This window comes from Callospermophilus lateralis, chromosome 11, assembly GCF_048772815.1.
Source record: "Callospermophilus lateralis isolate mCalLat2 chromosome 11, mCalLat2.hap1, whole genome shotgun sequence".
In the NCBI taxonomy this organism is placed as follows: Eukaryota; Metazoa; Chordata; class Mammalia; order Rodentia; family Sciuridae; genus Callospermophilus; species Callospermophilus lateralis.
This window is the reverse complement of record NC_135315.1, coordinates 15,105,006-15,129,077: the sequence shown is the minus strand read 5'-3', so window position 1 is coordinate 15,129,077 and position 24,072 is coordinate 15,105,006. Positions and strand designations below refer to the sequence as shown.

At 51.6% G+C, this 24,072-nt stretch overlaps 1 protein-coding gene across 1 annotated transcript; it reads left to right on the top strand.

Moving 5' to 3' along the window:
• Positions 1–383: 383 nt before the first annotated feature.
• On the top strand, positions 384–21,223 carry Kcnh6 (potassium voltage-gated channel subfamily H member 6). The gene is made up of 13 exons (XM_076870403.2): positions 384–459; positions 1,198–1,428; positions 6,955–7,116; positions 7,220–7,425; positions 10,547–10,972; positions 12,145–12,544; positions 13,699–13,898; positions 14,057–14,309; positions 17,324–17,517; positions 18,896–18,980; positions 19,525–19,687; positions 20,360–20,546; positions 20,939–21,223. The coding sequence occupies exons 1-13, from the start codon at positions 384–386 to the stop codon at positions 21,221–21,223; spliced, it is 2,868 nt and encodes a 955-aa protein (XP_076726518.2).
• The last annotated feature ends 2,849 nt before the right edge of the window (positions 21,224–24,072 follow it).

Genomic DNA, 24,072 nt, shown 5'->3' with positions numbered 1-24,072 from the left:
CATGAACAGAAGCTCCTCAGAGAAGCCCTGCCCCATCCCAGGCCCGGGACCCCCGCCCTGCTTCCCAGGATCCAGGGACGGTTTTTGGCCTGTAGGTCCCTGAGAAGTTGCCTCTGGTCCCCGCCCTGCAAACCCAGTCAGACGGCGGGCCTTGGCTTTTTTCAGCACCGAGGCGCGGACAGCTCCCGGGCGGGCGCTGAGGGGAGGAGGCGCGGCGAGCGGCGGCCGGGGAGGGCAGACGCTGCGGGCGGGCGGGGCACGGAGCCTGGAGGCCCTCCCCCGGGGCGGCGCCCACCCGAGCCCGACGCCACTGAGCCCCAGGACAGGCGGAGACGCAGAGAGCCGAGGCGCAGGTGGTTCCCAGCAGGGTCCACTGCTGAAAGATGCCGGTCCGCAGGGGCCACGTCGCGCCCCAAAACACTTACCTGGACACCATCATCCGCAAGTTCGAGGGACAGAGTGAGTGTGTGTGTTGGGGTGGGGGCAGGAGGATCTGGACTCTTGGTTCTGTGGCAGGAGGGGCCAGACCCCTTTACTAACTTTTGATGGGACAGGAGAGGGTTGTGGGGCCCGATTCTGAATGCAAAAATCCTTTGAAGTCCTCAACACCTTCTCCATGCTGTCCTCTCTTCTGGAAAACGGAGGAGTGGAACGAACGCAGCTCCACTCCTCCCCGCGGAGCATTTTTCTTGGTGCCCCAGGGCCTTCTAGTCACTGACTGACTTTCCCCTGGTGATCACCACCCCTCATTCCCAAGGTTTCCTTGACTCCCTTCTTTTCCTGCAGTAGACCTGGCTACTCCGCTTTTCCCAGGTCTGACCCCCCAACAGATCACATCACTGTTCCCTGGTCCTGACCCCTCTTCACTGTTTCCAGAAGGCCTTGGACTTTCCTCCAACCTCACTGACCTCTGCTGCCCTGGGCTTCCTGCAATCCCCAGGCCTAACCTCCTTTCCCCCATGTACCTGGTCACCTATCCCCCCACCTCCTTCACCCCCCTCATTATTCTCAGAAGAATCACCCAGATTCTTTTTCCTCCATTATCCCCCAACCTGATCTCCCCATCTCTCCTTCTGGTTCCTGCCCTACTCTGGCATCTAAATGCCCCTCCCTGCGGCCATCAGACCCGTAATCTTTTCCTCTCTACTGCCCAATCCTGGCTGCCAAGGTCTTCCTACCTCTCACCTCCTAACCCAGGTCGTAAGTTCCTGATTGCCAATGCTCAGATGGAGAACTGCGCCATCATTTACTGCAACGACGGCTTCTGTGAACTCTTTGGCTACTCCCGAGTGGAGGTGATGCAGAGACCATGTACCTGCGATTTCCTCACAGGCCCCAACACCCCAAGCAGCGCTGTGTCCCGCCTGGCTCAAGCCCTGCTGGGGGCTGAGGAGTGCAAGGTGGACATCCTCTACTACCGCAAAGATGGTGAGGTGCAATTGGGCCAGGGACTCTGAAGGGCAGATTTGGCTCCTCTCTTGTCCAGACAGGGTGGCCTCCGGGAGGGCACTGACCTAGGAACCAAAGGGCCTGGATGAATCCTCTCTCCTCTCTGGGCCTCAGTTTTTTCATTGGTAGGAGAGAAGCAATGGGCATTGAATGCTATGTCTTCTGAGGTCCTTTTCACCAGCTAAGCCAAGAACTAGACCTGGCCTGGGGCAGAGCCTCCTGCTCCACAACCCTCCCCCTTGCTCCTGGTCTCCTGGCTATCCACTCTGTCACTGTCAGCCCCAGCTGTCAGGAAGCTGGGACAGAAATTAACCCTCCCTCATCTCCATCTGCTCTGGGGATTAATGAACGAGTCACCCCTCAAGGCCTCTATGGCCAGGCAAGGCATGGGGGCTACTGGCTGGGAAAGAGGGGTGGGCCTGGCTTATCCGGCTCCAGCTCTTTGGAAGGTAGGCTCTGGAGTTTGCCCCAACCAGACAACTTATCCAGATGGAGTTTGGGTAGTTACTGTCGCCTAAACTTACTACAAGCAAACCAGAAGCATAGGCCAGGGCTGAGGCATAGCTCAGAAGGCCAAAAGCTCAGTTGCTTTGAAATCCTCCTCCCAGGATCACAGATTCCCCAATGGATGTGGGGAACAAGTAGTGGATAGGAACTAGGATCAGAGTAGAAAGTCTTGGAAACCACCAAGATCAATGACCCTCAATCTGGTTCTTCATCAGGATTACCTGGGGCATGTTTTCCAAAACACATCTTCCCTAGAGAGGCTGACTCAGAAGGTAGAAGATGAGTCCAGGCGGGTGTATTTGGAAAAATCTCCCCAGTGGTTCTGATATTCTGCCACATTTAGGAGCCACTGATTTAGATAAGTTATTTCTTTTTAAAGATGTACAAGGAACTTTCTCAAGATCCCACCTCAGGTTGAACCCCCAAACTCTGGATCCCTCCCTCTGAGATGTCTGTTCTGAGGAATCACAATAACGGGGGGAAGGACCCCAATTCTCTCTTTGCTTGGAGACAGGACTTTTGGGGAAGGAAGCCCTATATTAAATAGGATGAAGGTCACTTGAGTATAGCAAAAGGGTAAGTGCCTTTGAATTAGGACTGAGAGTGCTGAGAGCCCAGGTTCCAGGAGCCTAGTTGTGTAGGGGATATGAATATGGCTGTGAGCATGCATGGGTGTGTGTGTGTGTGTGTGTGTTTGTGTGCACGTGTGTGTTTGTGTGCATGTGTGTGTGTGTTTGTGTGCACATGTGTGTGTGTGTGTACGTGTGTGTGTGTGTGTGTGTGTGTGTGCTTATGTGTGTTTATGGGCCTCTGGGGAGCATCTTGGGTAGGTCCTGGCTGTCCCTTGCCACTGCCACCCTAATGAGTGGGAAGTGCTGCAGAGAAGCACAACAATTAAGGGGCCAGGAGGAACCTGGCTTAGTCTGATAGTACTCACAGGGTTAATGAAGTCAGAATATTTTTAAAAGCTGTGACCTCACCTCTTCACATCATTTCATGGAGGAGGTGACAGACAGGGGAGTGAGAAGGGTCCCAGAGGAACAGGATGGGACAGCAGGCAATGGGGGGAGGGGTAACAGGTCTTTTATCTTCCTCTCCTTGACCTCAGAGCTCTACCTGTCTACTTGTACCCCAGAGCATGAGGGTTGATCTCAGACTTCTGGGGATGTTAGATGACGATTCTTAGCACCCTGCAGGTACCTGGGCAGAGGGCAGAGGTCAAGGCCATGCCTGGCCCCTGAGATCAGGACTCAGGTCTTCAGAACCCACTGAGCCCTCCAGCTATAAGAAGGGACCCTGGGAACTTAGTCCTGGAGCTTGGCCCTGGGTAAAAATGGGCCATCACCCATATATCTGATGCTCAGTAAGTTCCCGTCTATCCCTCCCCGTCCCTCAGTCCTTCCTTGTTCTGTTGCCCAAGACTTTCATCACCTAGATCTTCTCAAAATTGGCCTGAAACCCCCCCAAAATGGAGCTTACTGGCCTGTATTATCTTCAGGAAAGGATATGGTACTCAGATTAGTTATGTGTTCACCTTACGGTCCACTCTGACCACATGGTCATGGTTTCTTTGTTGTTGTCTTGCTTTGGACGGTACAGGAGCTTGAACCTGAGGCACTCTGCCACTGAGCTACATTTTTTATTTTGAGATAGGGTCTCAATAAGTTGCTGAGACTGTCCTTGAATTTCTAATCTTCCTGTCTCAGCCACCTGAGTAGCTAGAATTATAGGCATGTGCTACCATCCCTGGCTATCATATTATTCATTTTTAAAAATCATGTTTATATACATCCTACATTTCTGCTGAGGAGCATCCTAATAATGATTTTTTCCCCTTCTCAGGTCAATACTTCCTCTCTACCCCACCCCCTGACTCCAGGGAGGTGGGAAGGGGTCCTGGGTAGATCTCTAGCTGGTTTATTTATAATCCTCTTTTCCTCTAAAAGGGTAATCCACTTAAAATTGTCCAAGTCGAAATGGAGGGTCTGTGTTCATGTATCTCCACATGGTACAGCTGCCTAAAGTCAGCTCAGAAGCCAGGACACTAGGTAAAAATCACCCATATAGATCAAAGTGAGAGACTCCTGAGAGACCAAGGCCTTTGCTAGGGAAAGAAAAAACATAACAGACAGGAAGAGAGATGCTGCAGGGCTAGAGTAGAAGAGCGCCTGGAGTGAGGCAGGGGAGCACTCAGTCCCCCACATCTGAGCACCTGCCACAGGGTCCAACCCTGCCTGCCTTTGCCAAGTCCTCTACACTGATGAGCCCAAACCAGAGTCCCCTAATTCCTGAGCCAAACTAGGGGAGTCCTGTGGCTTCTGCAGTCCTCATCTCCAGATATGGAGGACAGGACAAGGTGAAGTCAGGGGCTACTATCTGCTTCCACCCTCCCTGTGTTTTCTGCATGCTCACTCATGGTACCAGGAGAGCCAAGCTGGGGTGACATGGTGCAGCTCCCTCCTAGTGGCAGCTTCTTTTTCTTCTTCTTCTTCTTCTTTTTTTTTTTTTTTTTTTTTTTTGTACTAGGGATTGAGCCCAGGAGCATTTTACCACTGAGCTATACTTCCAGTTCTATATTTTGAGACAGGGTCTTTCTAAGTTGCTTAGGGCCTCTATAAATTGCTGAGACTGACCTTGAACCTGTGATCCTCCTGCCTCAGCCACCTAAGTCACTGGGATTACAGGTGTGTGCCACTGCACCCGTGTAGTGGCAGCTTCTTGTAGCACCACTCCTGAGGGATCACCATAATGCTAGGTGCAGTGTGTGTAAAGAGATTGGGTGGGGCTGGGGGTGCTGCTCAGTGGTAAAGCCCTTGCCTAGCACATGTGAGGCCCTAGGGATGGCCCAGCATGAAGAAGAAAAAGGGAGAGGGTTGGGTGAAAGATAACAAGGAGGCTGTGAAAAGGAGAGAGTGAGGGTCAGAGTGGGGAGAGGGATTGAGCAATGAGAAACTAGGGAAGAAGCAAATTCTGGAAGGAGAGAAGTACAAAGAGAAGTGGAGAGTCCCAGGGGCCAAATTTATTGTCCTCAGAGGGGGGGCGGTGCTGAAAGGAGCCCCAGGAAGCCCCAAGCAAGGACACCACTCCTGGGCACAATCTATGACAATATTCTTTCCCATTTCTGATCACCCAGATAGTTACTCATGAGCTCTGAGCCACAAATAAGCAAGGACAACCATTTTTGGGACACAGGGAGAGAGAATATTCTGTATTCTTCCTAATTCTCTTAGCCTCCTGTCTGTCTACTCCAAATACAGCCAGCATGGAGGCAGGGCAAGGGGCACCAACCCTCACCACTCCCCAGCCTGTACTGCTGTGGTGGGCAGGTCGTTGGTCCATTCCTAGAATGGGTTTCCAATGATAGCTCAGATGGGTGGGTACAGTCACTTGAGAACTGGCCTCCGCAGCTCCCAACAACATAGAAAGCCTGGAGGTCCCACCCTTCTGCCCAACAAGGCCCCTTCCCTCCCCACAACCAGCCCCGATCTCTCCTGTGCCTAAGAAACAGGGGACATAGTCTAGACTCAGCGGGCTGGAGGCTCACAATGCCCCAGGCTAACAAGCACTGTGAGCCCAGGAGTGGATCAAGCCGGAAAGATTACCTCTTCTCGGTATGGATGTCTCCCCTGGGCCCAGGCAGCAGCTGGCAGATGCCTGCCTGATGCCTGGGAGCCCAGGAATCTGATCTGGGAGATTCCTGCTCCCCAGAGGAAAGTGGGAGGAGGATGGGCAGACTTAGCTGCACCCCAATTCTGACAGCTGTGAGGAGGGCCTAGGAGAGTAAGCTCTAAATAGGGAGTCTGGGGAAGAGTGATTCCAGTGGTTCCTAAAGTAGCAGTACTCTTGCCAGCTGGCCTCAGTCCCCCTGTGTTGACAAGTATATCTTTCATTATGCAAGCAACAAACACTTAGGACAGCTGAGACAGACCCAGGCCTGCCTTCCAGGAGCACAGCTCTGCTTTCTGATTTGGTCACCCAAAGGCCCCTATCCCTGAGGATCCTGCCTTTGATCTGGCACCTGTCAAGAGTTTGAATTTAGGGACATAAGACTCCCATGATATTCCTATCCACAGGCAGGGCTCTGGGGTATGTGGCATTTTAGCTGGTATTTCTCACCACGTGGGGCAGTGGTGAGACCCTGGAGCAAAGAAAGGGGACAGAGACTTTGGCCAGAGGTGCAGGGGGATAACAGCTGAGTCCGGGCTGCCAAGAAGGGTTAGAGAGTGGCACTAGGGGGCCTGTCCTGCCTACATGAGTCCTTCTCACCCCCTGACTCCCAAGCCACTCCCCTTTCTGCTCCCTGATCCCAGCCTCTGCCTTGGGGCCCTACCCCAGCACCCTTCTATCAGATAAACCCCTTCCCTTTTCTCAGCTGTTGTCAGCTGATAGCCCAGAGGTCCCAGGTTTATGTCCCCTCCCAACCCTAGTAAATCAGTTTCTCAGAACCTCAGGCTCTCATCTGCAGAACAGGGGTCTATACCTGCCCCCTGAGGACCTCCTGAGGCCTAATGTGCCAACTGGCTCCATGCCCAGCACTTAGTGAGCTCCCAGCAATGAGTTCCTTCCGGCATCAGGGAAGAGGGCATCTTTGCGGGATGGTGATATGAGCAGAGCCCAGGGCCAGCCAGAGCTACATGGGGGTGGAACACTCCCACCTCACCTCCCCGTTTAATCCACCCCCATCTGCTCTGCTTTAATTACAGCAGAAGCAAACGGAGGCTAAGCCCTGAGCTGAGGGCTGAGTGTGGACTTGGACCTGATGCTACATTATCTCCTAATGAGCAGCTTAGCTGCTCTCCCCACCTCTGCCCTGTGGGTGGGGCACCTGCTGAGCAGCCTAACTCACCTTCTGCCCAGTAGTTCTGATCACTGCCCAGGCCTTTTCTCTCCAAGTGGGTGCCCTTAATTGACCTTCACTCTGCTCCCTCCTTACCTGGGTCACTACAGAAGGGAACCCCTTTGGTGACCACCTCCTGTCCCTGCTAATGGTGTTTGCAGCCTCCAGCTTCCGCTGCCTGGTGGATGTGGTGCCAGTAAAGAATGAGGATGGAGCCGTCATCATGTTCATCCTTAACTTTGAGGACCTGGCCCAGGTCCTGGCCAAGAGCAGCAACCGCAGCCTGACCCAGCGCCTGCTGTCCCACAGCTTCCTGGGCTCTGGTGAGTGAGGCAGGCTGCAGATGGCAGTAAGAGAGAGTTGGGTCACCTGTTGGAGTAGCTGGTGCCCTGGCCCTCGCTGCTCTGATCTTGACCCTGGTTTCAGGGGGATCCCATGGCAGATCGGGTGGACAGGGGTCTGGCTCAAGCAGGGGCAAGTACAGGACCGTCAGCCAGATCCCGCAGTTCACGCTCAACTTTGTGGAGTTCAACCTGGAGAAGCACCGCTCGGGCTCCACCACGGAGATTGAGATCATCGCTCCCCACAAGGTGGTGGAACGAACGCAGAACGTCACTGAGAAGGTCACCCAGGTGCGGGCCTGCTGGGTAGGGAGGGCAGGACTGTGCCAGGCCTCCAGGGTCCCCTCCCAGGTCCTGGGCCTGCTCTTTGGGGCCCTTGGTTAGCAGAGAGATGTGACTTGTCTTGCTCCCTCATGTCTGGTCTAAACCCCAGGCTTCCCAACTGCAGTCTGATTCTTTCAACCTGAAGGCCTTCCCTAAGGCCACAGTCCTGGGACCCAGTTCCTGGAACCAGGGGAGGTTGGGGTCAGCAGGATCTATGAGAATGCCACCCTCAAGGCCTGGAGACGCTGGGGATTGGGGAGACACAGGCTACTGATGGGGCTGTCCAAGGCTCTGTCAATCACAGTAAAGGCGAGGTGGAGAAGGGATATATCAGGGAAATATAGAGAAGAGGAAGGAGAGACGGCAGGAGACCCCAGCCCTGTTTCTATCCCTTGCCTTTGAGATGAGAGTCGCTTTTCCTCTCAACCTGCATGCCACATAGAAGTGGGGTGAGACCCACACCTCCTGCTAACTTTGAGCAGACTCCCAAGGGCCCATTCCTGAATGTTCCCTTTCTCTTGGACCCTCTCCTTGCCCACCCAAGACAAATGTCCCCTGGTCCTCTGTTTCAGCTGGCCCCACTGCCCTTTCTCATATGCTTGATGACCTGACCATTCCTGAGGGAAATGCAAATAATTTTGTTTGAGGCTTCAGTGACTAGGGTCCTGGCACTGACTCACTGTATGACCTTGGCCATGGGACACACCTGCCTTCTGAGCCTTGGGGTTCTAAATGGTCTCTGAGGATCCATTGGGCATTAACTAGTGGCAGTCCAGGAAGCAGAAAAAGCTCTCAGCCATAGAGAGGGGCCTAGGACAAGGTTGAACAGGGGGGTGCAGAGCTTCCCTGGGGCTGTTTCCATGAAGGGGAAGATTCCCCTTTTCATTTAATGTGCAGGCAGTATTGGAACTGAGTATGAAGGAGACCCATCAGGCCCTCACAGAGCTCAGGGACCCTGAGGAAGGAGGGAGTCCAGACTGGAGGACTGGGACCTCTGAGATCAGATAGGGTGGCCCAATGACCTGACCCTGGGAAGCCCCGCTAGCTACTCATACCAGGGCCTCTTAGGTTGATGCTGCTGGTGGTGGCTGTCCTGATGGGGGACTGTCATATTGGAAAGTTGCCTGTGAAGATGGATAGACCCAGCTAAGGCCCAGGCATCTGCTCCTGTCTTGCTTCCTGCCGCTGCCCCTCTTGGCTTCACTAGCCCCCTCAACCCCATGTGCACTTTAAGGCCATGAGAGGTGCCTGACAGACCTCAAAGGAGGGGGCTGACAAAGTCCAGAACAGGGAAGTCACATTGACCTCAACCAGAACTTAAAGGGCCTACAGGGCCGCGATCTCATGCCAGCGTCCTTATATCCTGAGGGCCATGGAGATCCAAAGGATCCTGAGCTGGGCAGGCTTTGCCCTGGAAGGGCCCTCACACTGACTTCAGAGACAGTGGGAGACGAGAGGGGTCAGTGGCTCCCATGTCTGCAGCCCTGAGGAGCTGAGAGGCCTGACATTTTCCTCTCTGCAGACTTGGGTCCCACTCCCAGTTCCGGCTGCCTTCTTCTCATTCCCTACTGAGGCAGGGCTGGGGAAGGGCCTACAGAGGGAAGCAGCTTTGATGCCCTGTGGTCTGCAGCTCCCAGTCAGAGTCTGAGCTGCCAGTGCTCATTTGTAGTTGAGATCCCATGTGGACCACATGCTGGGACCCAGGGATAAACAGGCTGGGCGAGGGAAAGCAGGCTGGCCCAGCTTATACTTCAGTGGACAGGTGACCATGTGGTCAAGGCTGCATACAGGGGCAGGAAAATGTAAAGAGGGTCCAAGTCTATTTGGGGTCAAAGAGGGCTCCCTGGGAAAGTGAAATACGAGCAAGGCCTGAAGACTGGGCAGGAGGCCACTACAGAACAGGGAGGCTGTGACCCCCACTGCAGGGTTTGTATGTTAGATCAGGAACCTTCTGGTGGAAACTAGCTCTTTGCTGGGTCCCCTTTCTTGTGATCCTATCTGCTAACTGATCTGATCTGCAAGGTTAAAACCTAACATTGCAGATTTTCTTAAACCAGAACCATCTACCAGAAACCCAACTGGTGGGGGAGGGGAATCAAGGGGAAACCCCCCCCCCCCCAGGATCCATCCTTGTTGGAGAACTGTCTTGGATAGGATGAGGGAGCAGGAGAGTGGAGGGGGAATGACTGCTAAGTGGAGTATACCATCCACATGCAAATAGATGCATCTTATTTAATCATCTGTGCAGTTGTGTTTATCCCGTTTTGCAGATGGGGAGACTGAGCCACCAAAGTTCGAAAACTTGCCTTATGGCACAGATATAGAAAATGTCAGACCTGGAATTCAACCTTGGAGTTCTGATGTTAAAACCCATGCCCTTCCTAATGCCCCAGCTATGTCATTTGGGGCAGCCTGGCATCTTGGGCCCAGACCTAAGTGACTCTCTATTGCTCACGGTGTTGGAGTCAGGGGTAGGTCAGACAAAAGGGAATGCTTTTCTGTTGAGTGTTGTGATCATTCTGCTGGACATGTGTGAAGCAGCTGAGGATCCCTGGAACCCAGGATCTGTTTGAGGGTCCAGATTGGCTATCCCACCCCAAATTTGGCTTTTTTTCTGTGGGAGGCACTGAGAGTTGGTCCCAGGGAGGGTCTTATTGGTCCAGTATCCTCAAGACTGAAAAGTCTACTCTGGGGGTGACTTGCTCCTTCTAGAAATCCCAAACATAGAATCCTTCCAAGCCTACCAGAGAGGAGTGGCCCACCAAACTATCCCCTCAGGCTAGACTCTTCTCTGGAACAAGCCCAGAAGATCCTGGTCCTGTCCCCGCCTACTCCTAGATGATCTCTTTCTGAGGGAGTTTGTGAGCTTCAAAGCTGGGTCGCCATGAGACAGAGCTGCCCCCAACCTTCTGTGACCCATCTCTTCTATCTGCACTTCTTCCTGACACATCTGTCTCCTTAAAGAACTTGCCTCCTCATATGTTTATCACCCATACCCCTCCCATGCCTCCCTTCCTAGGCCTCCCCACAAGATCTGTCTCACCAACAGTGCTGCCCCCCACTGACCACCCATGATCCCCACCCCCAGGTCCTGTCTCTGGGTGCAGACGTGCTGCCAGAGTACAAGCTGCAGGCACCACGTGTCCACCGAGGGACCATCCTGCACTACAGCCCCTTCAAGGCTGTGTGGGACTGGCTCATCCTGCTGCTGGTCATCTACACGGCCATCTTCACACCCTACTCAGCCGCCTTCCTGCTCAGCGACCAAGATGAGTCACAGCGCGGTGCCTGCGGCTACACCTGCAGTCCACTCACCGTGGTGGACCTCATAGTGGACATCATGTTTGTCGTGGACATTATCATCAACTTCCGTACCACCTATGTCAACACCAACGACGAGGTGGTCAGCCACCCCCGACGCATCGCAGTCCATTACTTCAAGGGCTGGTTCCTCATTGACATGGTGGCTGCCATCCCCTTTGACCTGCTCATTTTCCGCACTGGCTCTGATGAGGTGAGCAAACCCCATCCAGGCCAGCAGCCATGGCTGTTCCCTGTACCCAGCCCCAGAGCCTCCCAGACTCAGAGACCTGGGTGCAGAGAGCTCCTGGCACTGGGCATCTTTGCCAAAACAAGGGGCAATAGAAAGAGGGCTTGGACGTCTGCCAGCATCTCCTTCCCTGCTCCAGCATTCTGCTCTCTCTGGGACCAGGAATGGGCTCCTATAGTCCCAGCCTCCCACTGCCTTCTAACCCACACTCTCCCTAGTCAGAAAGGAAAGCTACACCCCCAATGCAGCCTCACCAGGTCCTGGCCCCCAGCCCCTCATCTGTGCCTATTCTTCTTCCCATGGGCAACACGGGAGAGCATTTTCACATTCTCATAGCTTCAAGTCCCACTTGGTCCTCCCACCCCATCTTCTCAGAATCAACTTTCCCCTCAAATCCACTCTGCCTTCTGGGTTCTAGTCACCCCCATCCCTCCCTGGCAACCACCCCAGCACTGTCCTACCCTGCCCCCAGCAAATCATCCCCCAAGTCCTCTCCCTTCCTCTCCACCCCACTGCCCCTACTTACACTGAGTGGCCTTCTTCCCCAACCTCCCTCCCTCCACACTGTAGTGAAAAGAAGGTCCAGATTACTTAACTGACCTGTCACTTCCCCTCAAACCTTCAATGGCTCCCAAAACCTACAGAATAGAAGGCAAGTTCTTTGTGGACCCCGAGGTCCACAGGAGCAGCCCTGCTTATCTTCCCAGGCTCCTCTCTCACTGCCCTGCCATCTCTCACTCTGCACTCCAGGCTGTCACACCATTCTTGGTTTCCCACGTGGGCTGTGCCACTTCACACCTCCATGCCTCTGCCTGTGTTGCCCCCTATGCCAGGAGTGACCTTTCCTTCTCCCTCCTGTTTCCCTGAAGACCCAGCCTTGTCTCTCAAAACTCACTCTTGTGTTACCTCCTCTACGAAGCCTCCCCTGACCTGCCCTGCAGATTTGACCTCCCCTTCCTCCTTGCTCCCATTTGATTTCTCTCCTAGCAACCAGAACACTGTTTTGTGCCCCAGGCTGAGAGCTCCTTAAGGTCCCATGCTAGATTCCATTGCCAAGTGCCTGATCTAGAGCAGGCCAGAGTGTGTCCTTTCAAGTGCTAACCTCCCAGCCCTGTGGACCTTTCTCTGCCCTCCAGACCACGACCCTGATTGGGCTACTGAAGACAGCACGGCTTCTGCGGCTGGTGCGTGTAGCACGGAAGCTGGACCGCTACTCTGAGTATGGGGCGGCTGTGCTCTTCCTGCTCATGTGCACCTTTGCACTCATTGCGCACTGGCTGGCCTGCATCTGGTATGCCATTGGCAATGTGGAGCGACCCTACCTGGAGCCCAAGATCGGCTGGCTGGACAGCCTGGGTGCTCAGCTTGGCAAGCACTATAATGGCAGCGACCCAGCTTCGGGCCCCTCAGTGCAGGACAAGTATGTCACGGCCCTCTACTTCACCTTCAGCAGCCTCACCAGTGTGGGCTTCGGCAATGTCTCACCCAACACCAACTCTGAGAAGGTCTTCTCTATCTGCGTCATGCTCATTGGCTGTGAGTGCGTCTTTGTGCTATGGGTCTTTCCCGTGAAATTCTGTTCTTAGTTTTGAAAGAGACACAACATTACAGTAATATGTAGTAATAATGCATGCTATACACTGATTCTGAGTGTGCAGCATATGAATTTTTGCATATGTATACACCAGTTATACACCTGTACAGCCATTGCCATAGGCAGGCACCAGGATTATCATTTGCAGGCCTCAATGCAAAACGAAAACTTCTAAGTTAAAAAGTTGTTAAGAATTTTGAGATGATGTCAGCATAGCAGTAAACCTGCTATGCTGACTAGGCCCTGTGGGATTGGTGAGGCTTCATTCCCATGAAGCAAGCCCTTTGCTTTTTTTTTTTTTTTTTTTTTTTTTTTTGAGAATTTTAATATTTATTTTTTAGTTTTCGGCGAACACAACATCTTTGTTTTGTATGTGGTGCTGAGGATCCAATCCGGGCGCATGCATGCCAGGCGAGCGCGCTGCCGCTTCAGCCACATCCCCAGCCCCCCAACCTCTCCTTTAAGTGCTTTACAGAAGCCCATACTTCATTCCTTTTGAGCCCAGTTTACAGAGCAGGAACCAATGGTCTTAATTTGCCAGGAGGCATAGAACCAGGAAGTCGCTGAGCCCCAGTGAGGCCCAGGTGGTGGGCTCCAAGGCTGTGTTGCTCTCTGTTCCTGCACCCAGCTATCTTCCTCCCAAAACACGTGGTTTAGGAACTTGAGACGCACTGTGGAATTTTACACATAGATTAAGTTGTCATGTTCAGAGTATTTAGAGACGTGAAAGCCCAGAAAAACAAAAACAAGAAGAAAAAAAAAGAGTGAAAACAAGAGACCAAGAGTTTTCCCTTCATTATGTTTACACCTTGGAGGAGAAAACAAATCTGAAATTAAAAAAAAAAAAAAAAAAAATCATTGCCCTAGTTCTTTCTTCAAAGGAGTTTGGCCTCAAGAGCAGAGGGAAGAGGTCAGGAAGCACCGCAGTCTTCGTTCCCTCTGTGCTCAGGCGTTGGCTCAGGCTTTTCTGACTTGGCTTTGTCCAGCCCTGGATAGAGGGGCCCCTCACTATAGGGCTGCCGGGGAGGGGGAAGCCTGGAGTGGCGTGGTCCAGTGACCGCGCTCACTCAGTACTCTGGCCCGGCCCCGTCCTCAGCTCTCATGTATGCCAGCATTTTTGGCAACGTGTCGGCGATCATCCAGCGCCTGTACTCGGGCACCGCGCGCTACCACACGCAGATGTTGCGCGTCAAGGAATTCATCCGCTTCCACCAGATCCCCAACCCTCTGCGGCAGCGCCTTGAAGAGTACTTCCAGCACGCCTGGTCCTACACCAATGGCATCGACATGAACGCGGTAAGCCCCGCGCCCTGGCGAGGCGGGGCGGGCCACCAGTTCTGGCTATTGCCCCAGGGCAGGTCAAGGTCCCGTGGACTCAGGGTTCCCGGAAGCTCTGCCCACCCGTCCCCCAGTCCCACCCGCGCCCCACTGGAGTCGCCCGCCCACCCCCGCAGGTACTGAAAGGCTTCCCCGAGTGCCTGCAGGCCGACATCTGCCTGCACCTGCACCGCGCGCTGCTGCAGCACTGCCCCGCCTTCCGCGGCGCCAGCAAAGGCTGCCTGCGCGCCCTCGCCGTCAAGTTCAAGACCGCGCATGCGCCTCCCGGGGACACTCTGGTGCACCTAGGCGACGTGCTTTCCACGCTCTACTTCATCTCCCGCGGCTCCATAGAGATCCTGCGTGACGACGTGGTAGTGGCCATTCTAGGTGAGTCAGGCAGAGTGGACTAGGCCTGTGAGGAGGGTGGAAACTGGAGATGCCCTACTTAGGCCATCATCTTCTTAATGAGGAACGTGGCACCTTTCATTGATCAGCTATGCGCCCAGCATGCTTCTAGAAAGCTTTATACGCAGCTCCCAGAATCCTTAACGCAATCCCCTGCCATTGCCCCATTTTCTTGATAGAGAAGTTGAGGCTCAGAGAGATCATGCTAGTCATTGGTCACACAGGGATTCTAGGACTTGGTCTGACTCAGAAGTCCAGGCAGGTTCCCTCCTACCTTACACTCTTGAGTTCAGGATGACAAGCCAGGGGTCAGTCTTGTTTGGAGGGAGGTGACTTGATGGGCACCACAGTTTCATTCAGTGCCCTGCAGAAATAGCTGGATACTTTGGAGGAGCCTTATGAACACTGGAAAGGGGGACAGACATAGGTTTCAAGTAGCCTCTGCCACTTACCTGCTGTGGGAACTGGGGTAAGTCATTTTACCTCTCTGAGCATCACAGGGTCCTCTCTTGATGCCCACTTTTCATGCCTTCCCTATGGACTTCACTCTAAGTCTCCAACTCCAACTCCAGTTTGGTCCTCTTTTGTCTCTATGGCCTGGCTTTCTTCCAACCCCTCTGAACCAGCCTCCTCCACCCCAACCCCAGGGCTCCTCTACCCAGTCCTCTCCTCCAGCCTGCCGTCAGTTGGTGGTCACCAAGCACTGATATTCTGTTTTCTTCTCCTCACCCTACACTCTCACCTGGGCCAGCTCCTTGCGTCTAAGCCACAGCCTAGACCTGTGTCACAAGGACTCCCAAAGCTCTATCCCAGTCCCAATCTCTCCTTGCCCTATAATATTCCATTTCTTCCTGGGCATGACCTCCATAATATTCAGATAAGCCGACCAAATTCTTTATATCCCTACCTGAAACCACCTTGTTCCCCCAAGAGCAGCTCCTTCGACATGGCTTCCCTATCACTGTGAACCTCCACCCATTGCCCAAGGTACAGTCAAGTAAGGCAAGCATCCTGCCCTCTTTCCAGTCCCATCTTCCAGTTAGTCACAGAGCCTTCTCTATTCTGCTTTTGGGACCTCTCCCGTATCTGTCTCCTGCTTGGGTCTGACCTCATGTCATTCCTGGGCAGGTGTCTCAGGAGCTCCTCTCCTGTGGTCTTGTGTCTGGCCTACCCCCATTCTCTCTCTTCCTCCTTCCACCAATGACACATCTGTGTATGTTCCTCTTCTTCTCATCCTTCAGTGGTTCCGCACGGCTCACGGGATAAATGTAAACCTCTGTGCATGACATGCATAGTTCCACCCAATCTGATTACTCCAGTCCTGCCACTCTTCCTGGTAATTCATGCCCTAACCATAAAACGACTTCCCATTCTCTGAATCTGTCATCTCTGTCACACCTCTGTGCCTTTGTATATGTTGCCACTCTGCTTGCAGTGCCTACCCCGTGCCTGTCTGGCAGAACCCAATCATCCCTCAAGGATGGGCTCAATTGTGAGCTCCTCTACGAAACTTTCCCTCACTCCCAGCCTACCTTACAAGAGCCACCCACATTGGAGGGATAATTATTTTTAATAATTAAGAAGCTAGTCCAATTTAAGTTTCAGTTAGAGGCATAAAATTTTTCATTTTGTCCTGAGTAGAAATAGACATTAAATCATAATCCTTCATCTACTAGAAAATCAGCTCATCATCACACTGCCCAGATTTCAAGCTTCAGGGTTTCATGTGTGATCCTTGGTGAGCCCATTTCCTCTCTAGGCCTCAGTTCCCTCCTCTGTGACCTTTGATCCTGTTCTCTTGGAGGGGCATGCCCAGCCTCTCTTCATCCCTCTGCCTGTGCTAAACCGTTAGCACCCTTTGTGCATGGGTCACTAGGCTGAGGGGGCTGGACTTTCCCAGGGAGGTTGGAGAGAAAGCAATAATGATCCATGGCACCTGAGGCCCTGGCCTCTCTGTGCAGTGTGACAACACACTGTTTCTGGCTGCTTAGTCCTTGATTCTCTTGGAATTTCACTTCCTCTGTAACCCCTCCACTGCCCCAACCATCCTTGGTGGAAGACCCCCTCCCTCCTCCATGACCTGATAGCTCTTGATTCTCCCCTATTTGAAGGCTCCACAGATCATTCTGTAAAATCATTGTCTGTTTATGTGCCTGTCTTGTGGGAATTTGGGGGCTTCCTTGTGGGAGGGAGAGCCTCTTATTCATGTTTATATCCCATAGCTCTTATAGCGCCTGGCCCCAAAAGGGCCTAATACCCTGGCCACCAACCCCCAGCATCCAACAAATGCTCACTCTGTGACCTCCAGCTCCAGCACCTTGCATTTTCCCAGTCTAGTGCTTCTTGCCTTTTGGGGCACTTCCTCAAGCATCTGTTTCTCTGAACAACCCAGTAGGCAATGCCGAGATGGTGATGCCCATTTTAGAGATGAAGACAGTGGGGTCCAGAGAGGGGAAATGACTTCTCCAGGCTCCCCCTGCCAGGACCTTGCTGATTCCCTGGCCTCAGAGTGGGGAATGAAAAGATGAACAGAAGCCTTAGGGAGCCTTGCGGGAGCAGGAAGCTCCTGACCCTGAGTCCCCTGTGCCTTGCTCCATAAGATGGGCAGAATGTGGGGAGCAGGAGGAGGTTGGGCAGGGAGGCTTTAATGTCCCTTACTGCCCAGTGTCCCCTAAGCAGGAGTTAGGGTATTGTCAAGAGCATGAACAAAAGCAGGGAGTCTGAGGAAGGGAGAGTTATTCTGAGGGGACTGAAGACATCAATGTACCCATATGCCTAGGGCAGGAGCAGCTCTTAGGGGATCTTTGTAGGATTCAGAGGATAGGGGCCTGTCCATCCTCCTCTCCCCAGACAGCCAACACATCTAGCCCTGTCCCCAGATCTTGATCCTAAGCACCAGGCCCCATCCTGGCAGGATCCATGAGGTGGTGGTGGGGGCAGGTCATGGTCACGGGGAAACCAGGCCCTGGAGGGAATACCACCCCTCTGGCTGGCAGGGAAGAACGATATCTTTGGGGAGCCCATCAGCCTCCACGCCCGGCCAGGCAAGTCCAGTGCAGATGTGCGGGCCCTGACCTACTGCGACTTACACAAGATCCAGCGGACAGACCTGCTGGAGGTGTTGGACATGTACCCTGCCTTTGCGGACAGCTTCTGGAGTAAGCTGGAGGTCACCTTCAACCTGCGGGACGTGAGTCTGGGCCCGTGGGCCAGGGTGGGTGGCAGCTCTTGGCCAGCTGGTAATAGGTAATATCCACACCTGAGGGCATGGCCTGCCTGGCTTCAGGGACCCATCCAACTACCGCCTTTCCTTCCAGTCCCATTGTGCATCCTTTGCCAGAATATCTTTGCGCCTGCCATGACCAGCACAATGCCGGGTACAGTGATAGCTGCCATTTATTGAGCAGTGACTGGGTGGGAAACGCTGGGCTTCTTTTACATTATCTTACTTAGTTCCGTCCTTGCATGTGATGTTATTTTTAATCCCCATTTTCAGATGAGGAAACTGAAGGTTAGAGAAGATAAATAAATTGGCCAAAGCCATACAGCTAGTAAATGGCAGAACCAAAATTTGTGAATTAAAAGTTTGAAACAAAAAAACAAAGTTTGTCTGACTCCAAAGCCCAGGCTTTCCTGGCACCAGGCTGAACAGGAGGGGTCTGCCATCCACAGGGCTCATGGTGCCAGGCATGGGGGTGTGAAGAATTGGTAAAGCTGTCCTTCCTCTCAAGTTTATCACTCAGTGGAAAAGGTAGTTTGTAGCAACTCAGGAAAAATAAAAAAGAGACACCCAGATGAATAACTAAAGAAGCCATGATTTGTGTACTCGAGAGATCAAATTTCTGTGGAACTCCAGCTTGCCAAGGAGTGGTGGAGGCACTAGAGTGTCTGGAAGTGCCCAGAAAGGCGTCATGGAGGAGGGAGTTTGGAATCAGCTAGTGGAGAGGGGAGGAATGGTGAGGCTGCAAGGGCACAGTGGCTGAGGCTAGGCACTGAGCCTGGGCACCTCCTTTTCCCTGTCATCCACCGAACCCTCAGCCTCAGGAGGAGGCTCTGGTGGCCCCGCCTTTACCCAGGTTGTGGAGGGTGACATTAAGGTGGGTTTTCTTGCTGATGATGGAGGGATGTGGTCTCTGTGTCCTGGGTCATCTGTAACCCCAAGGTGCCCCCAAGTCTCATGGTGCCAAGAGGAGAGCAGTCAAAGATGCTGATCTGGAGTGGATTGGGAGTTCCAACCTGGTCGCCTAGAGAGAACTCTCCACTGGTTCATGCTGAGGGAGGGAGCACCAGGGCATTTGGGAAACGGGGACTGGAGGAGCTTTTTAGCCTTCTACTCCCAAATCCCAAGACCTCCCCCGACCTGCCCTTCACCCCCCCCACACACACACACACAAACACACAGGAGGGCCTGCAAGAAGCTGCCCAGAGCTTTTCTGGTGTGCCAGCCACCTGACGCCACTTTCTCACCTGGCTGTGACGAGGGCTACAGAGGAGAAGCAGGGACAGGGAGAAACAGAGGTCCATCCCAGCTTTGGTCCCTGTTACTTGATGCTCTTGTTCCCTACAAGGCAGATGGGGGTTTCCAGTCATCACCCCAACAGGGCCCGGGCAGCCAAGACCACCAAGGCTTTTTCCTCAATGACAAGCAGCCAGGTGAGCATAGCCAGCCCATTCCTGGAGCCCCCCACCCCAGTTTCCTTTCCATTCTCATGGCCTTTTATCCACTGGGGAAAGGCCTCCTCAGCACCTCAATGAATGGGAACCTCCCTAGGCTCAGGAATAGTGGCTTTTGTCCCAATTTTCCCCACCTTGATGATCTACACCCTCAGAGCCTAAGAACAAGGGCTCTCTGGTCGCTGGGTGCTCTTCCAGGGGTGGGTAATGACCAAGAACCCTTGGGTTCCACACCAAGGTGCTAGGGGACCCCCTTGACTGTAGTTCCATGGGCAATGAGACCAAGTCTAGAAATTCCCACCTTGGCAGCCCCAGATTCCTTCCCAGGGCTACAGTCCCCTGAGTCCTGAAAACCAGATTTTCATATGGGTAGGACATTATGCCCCAAGGCACCCAGGTAAGGAGAGCCACTCCCCACCCTGTGTTTCCATGGCAGGCATGGGAAGAGCATGGGGTCTGCCAAGGAGAGACAGACCTATGGAACCAGCTACATAGAGCAGAGGTGTTCCTTTCCCTCCTGCAGATGCAGCCCCTGCCCTGAGCATCTCAGATGCTTCTGGCCTCTGGCCTGAATTGATGCAGCAGATTCCCCCAAGGAATAGTCCTCCAAGTCTGCAGCGGAGACCAGACTGCTGGCCTCAGGAGTTGGGCTCCAGGCTAGAGCAGCTGCAGGCCCAGATGAACAGGTGAGTGCCCTTCGCAAGGCTGGGGAGCTGCAAAGAATCTGTCCAGCAATGGACTGGGAGTGGGTGCCCTCTCCTGGTGGTTCTGGGGTATTGCTGTGTGCTGGGTGGGTTTTAGAATGGGGGGCTCATTTAGAGGCAGTTTCCCCATCCCTGTCACTAAGCACACAATTCCTTGCATGGCTTCCTCCAGCAAAACCTGGAATGTGCCAGGGAAGCTTCTTAAGGAAGGGATGAAACCATGTGCAGAAACAAATTCCATGAGGCCTTGGAAAGGGGACATGGCTTCAGATGGCAAGGCTATAATGGCAAGATAGTCCTGGGTTCAAATTTTAACTTGGTAATACAGGAGCAAGAGTATGGATGGGCAAGTTATTAAACACGTCTGAGCCCCAGTTTGCCCTTTCATGTAATGGGCATGATTGGAATACCCATGTCAAAGCATCATTAGTAGGACTGAATGTACTCTGTGCCTGGTCACTGGTGTCATTAGGGATGAACTAAGGGAACTTGGGCAGAGTCTGTGGATCCAAATGGGGAAGTAGCTGCAGGTAGGACCCAGGGTTGCCTTTTCACTCAGGAGGAGAATCACACAGGCTACAGAATCCAGAGCTGCCCTCAGGACCTGAACTGCTCTTAAAACCCTGACTTTAACCTCGGGGCTCTGTCTGGCAGGCTGGAATCCCGCTTGTCCTCAGACCTCAATCACATCCTTCAGCTGCTTCAGCAGTCCATGCCCCAGAGCCACAGTAGCTACATGCTGGAAACCCCTGCTTCCAATGACCTGGCTTTGTTTCCTGCACCCTCAGTGACTCCAAGTCCAGGTCCTGGGCTGCCACAATACCATCTGCCCCCTGCACAGGTGAGTGGTGAGGTCATCCCCAGGGGCTTCCCTGGGGACAGGTGCATGCCTTCCCCACCCCGTGGGCCCAGTGCCTCCAGAGTTCCACAATTGCTGTGGCTTTTAACTTCAAAGTCAAAAAGCAAGGACTCTGGATGTTCTTCCAGGGTTGGGTAATGACCAAGGACCTGTCTTCCTTTACAATTTTTAGTCATGATAGCAGGGTAGCCTGGACAGGGTGGTGGCAGACCCTCGATTGTGACCACAGACCCTATAGCTGGGGCAAGGACGACAGAACCCTGAGGTATGCGAGGACTAGGTAAAGCTCTTGCCAGTTCCCATCCCTGGGTGGATTAACTCCCAGCCTGGTCTAGGGGCTCCTGGAGTGCCTCCCTCTTTCTTGCCCCTCCCAGATGCTAGGCTATGGTGACTTAGACAAATGTACACCGGAGCACAGGAATTCCTCCTCCAGGATGCCTCACCTGGCTGTGGAAATGGACAAAACTCTGATGCCAACCTCAGGACAGGAGCAGCCTGAGGGGCTCCTGCCACCCCTGGTCTCTCCTCTTTGTCCCTTGGAAGTACAGGGACTCATCTGTAGTTCTCGCTTCCCCTCCCTCCCTGAACACCTTGGCTCCATCCCCAAGCAGCTGGAGTTTCAGAGATATGGCTCAGATCCTGGATTTACAAGAAGTTAGGGCTGCTGAAACCCAAGATGAAAGACACCACATGGGGATGGAAGTCAGGTGAGGTGAAAATTAAGAAACTTGAAGGAGGCAGACAGATCCCAAGATGGGTCTCTGAAAACCATTCTCTTAGAGTAATTACGAACTACTTACCCAGGTGAGCCTGGGCTTTGCCCAGCCTTCCTCTGGGATACTGTGCGGACAAGCTCACCTGGTGGAGGGTGGGGGAACTTAAGTGTGGATGAAAATTATAGGACCAAGGGATCAGTGAAGAACGAAGTTTCTGATCCTCCTTCAGAGTCTTGCTTTGGGCTGGATGATCACCTCTCAGCTCAAAACCATTCACCGCTCCAAGGCTCAGCAGTAAGGCCTGAGGTTGTCAGACCTCCCCCGGAAAGCCTCCAACTGGACTGGAGGTAGAGGTGCCCTCTGTGTGAACACGGCAGGGCAGAGTTCCAGCCCTCTGCCCCTCCGCCCCTGATAGTTCCATGACAACATGTGAGTTCCCTGAAGGCAGTTGAGTATCACACAGCTAATAAACTCTGCACATTTCATGTTGGGCCTTGTGTGTAACTTATCTAAGGGTCATTAGGTCCTTGACTGTGCTGTGGCCTTTTCCAAGTTCTTCTCACAAGGAGCTGGGTAGGGGCTGCATTCAGCATGTTGCAGACCTGAAGATGGCTTTGCTGGGCACAGACTTGGGTAAAAGGAAACAGAGGTGCTGGCCTGATGACCCCAAGGAATTTTGACAAATTAACAACTGCATAGCACTCATCCTGTGCCAGGGACCACCCTGACTGCAATACAGGTATTAGTTCATCTATCCTCAAAACAACCCCAAAGAGTCAGCATTATTATCACCAAGTTAGAGATATAGGATAAGTAGAAGAAAGACTAAGAAACTTAGCATGAGGGGATCTTCTGGGACGATGGAATTATTCTGATCTGACACCAGTAATGTGAGTGTTCATGTTGTGAAAACAAATGGACTTCTTTGTATAAATTATACTTCAATTTAAAAAAGAAGAAAGAACCATGCCTAACACAATAGGAAAAAGAGAACATAATTTCAACCCAGATGGTCTGACTTGAGAGCATTTGCACCTGGTTCGTCAGTGAAAAGGGCTATTGTCCCCAAAGTATCTGGTCACTCAGAACACTGGCCCTCAGTTCTTTTTGCTCCAGTACTACCAAAAAATTTTTGAAAATGCGTATTCCCCCCTCCCACATTGTTGATACCTGAAACAAGTCATTGATTAAATTTAAGTAGCTGCAAAGGATATAATGTCCGTTGTGTTATAAATATTTGTATTCAATGTTTTAATCCCTCATTTATATCAATCCACTTCCGTCCAAATAGCATAGTGATTTTAGAACCACCCCATCATCCATTTTAAAAATACAAAGTGGGGCTGGGAATATAACTCAGTGCTTGCCTAGCTTGCTTGAGGCCCTAGGTTCAATCACCAACACCACACACAGAACACAAGATTAACCTTTAAAAAAAAATTTTAACATCAATTTTCTCTTAATTTCATCCCCCAGATATGAAATTTTTTATTATTTTTAAATTTTTTTTAAAGAGAGAGGGAGAGAGGGAGATAGAGAGAGAACTTTTTTAATATGTATTTTTTAGTATTTGGCGGACACAACATCTTTCTTTGTATGTGGTGCTGAGGATCGAACCCGGGCCGCACGCATGCCAGGCGAGCGCGCTACCGCTTGAGCCACATCTCCAGCCCTTAAATTTTTTTTGAAGAATCAAAATAGATTTTATTGTTAATTGACATGATTGCCTATGCAAAAAAAAGAAATAGTAAAACCTTCGCAAAAGCTACCAGAACTAATAATAACATAGCAAGTTTGCTGTATAAAGTACCAATAAAGAAACATCAATTATTGGGGCTAGGGTAGTGGCTCAGTGGCAGAGCGCTCACCTAGCATGTGTGAGGCTCTGGGTTCAATCCTTAGCACCGCATATGAAAATAAATAAAATAAAAGCATGATGTCCATCTACCACTATGAAAAATAAATCTAAAAAAAACTTTAAAAAAAAAAAGAAACATCAATTATATATCAATTGTATATCTATATACTGGTAGTGAACGACTGTACATTGACAATTAGAAAATTAGAAAAAAATACCTTCATATGTTCTAACATATGCACTACTTAAAAATATATCTGAAAAATAATGTGAAAGAAATGTACACTGGCATTTACAAAATGTTGCTAAGAGATTTAAGGATTATGTAAAGAAATGGAAAGATATACATCATTCATGTCTCTCTCTTTTTTTTTTTTTTTGGTGTCTCCCTAGTTCTTTTTTTTTTTTTTTTTAATTTTTATTGTTGGTTGTTCAAAACATTACATAGTTCTTGATATATCATATTTCACACTTTGATTCAAGTGGGATATGAACTCCCATTTTTACCCCGTATACAGATTGCAGAATCACATCAGTTACACATCCATTGATTTACATGTTGCCATACTAGTGTCTGTTGTATTCTGCTGCCTTTCCCATCCTCTACTATCCCCCCCTCTCCCTAGTTCTTTAATTCAGAATGCTCTCAATGCATCATCTTCTTCTTCTTCTTTTTTTTTTTTCCAGGAGCTCTGTTTATTTTATTTTTTGCATTACAATTCTTTATACCACAATTTGTCATATCTCTGATTGTACATAAGGTATGTTGACACCAAATTCACATCTTCATACCCTACATGTATTTAAAAAATATATTTTTACTGTAGATGGACACAATACCTTTATTTATTTATACATTTATTTATTTATTTTATGTGGGCTAAGCAAGCGCTCTACCATTGAGCCACAAACCCGGCCCATATTTTTATTCTTC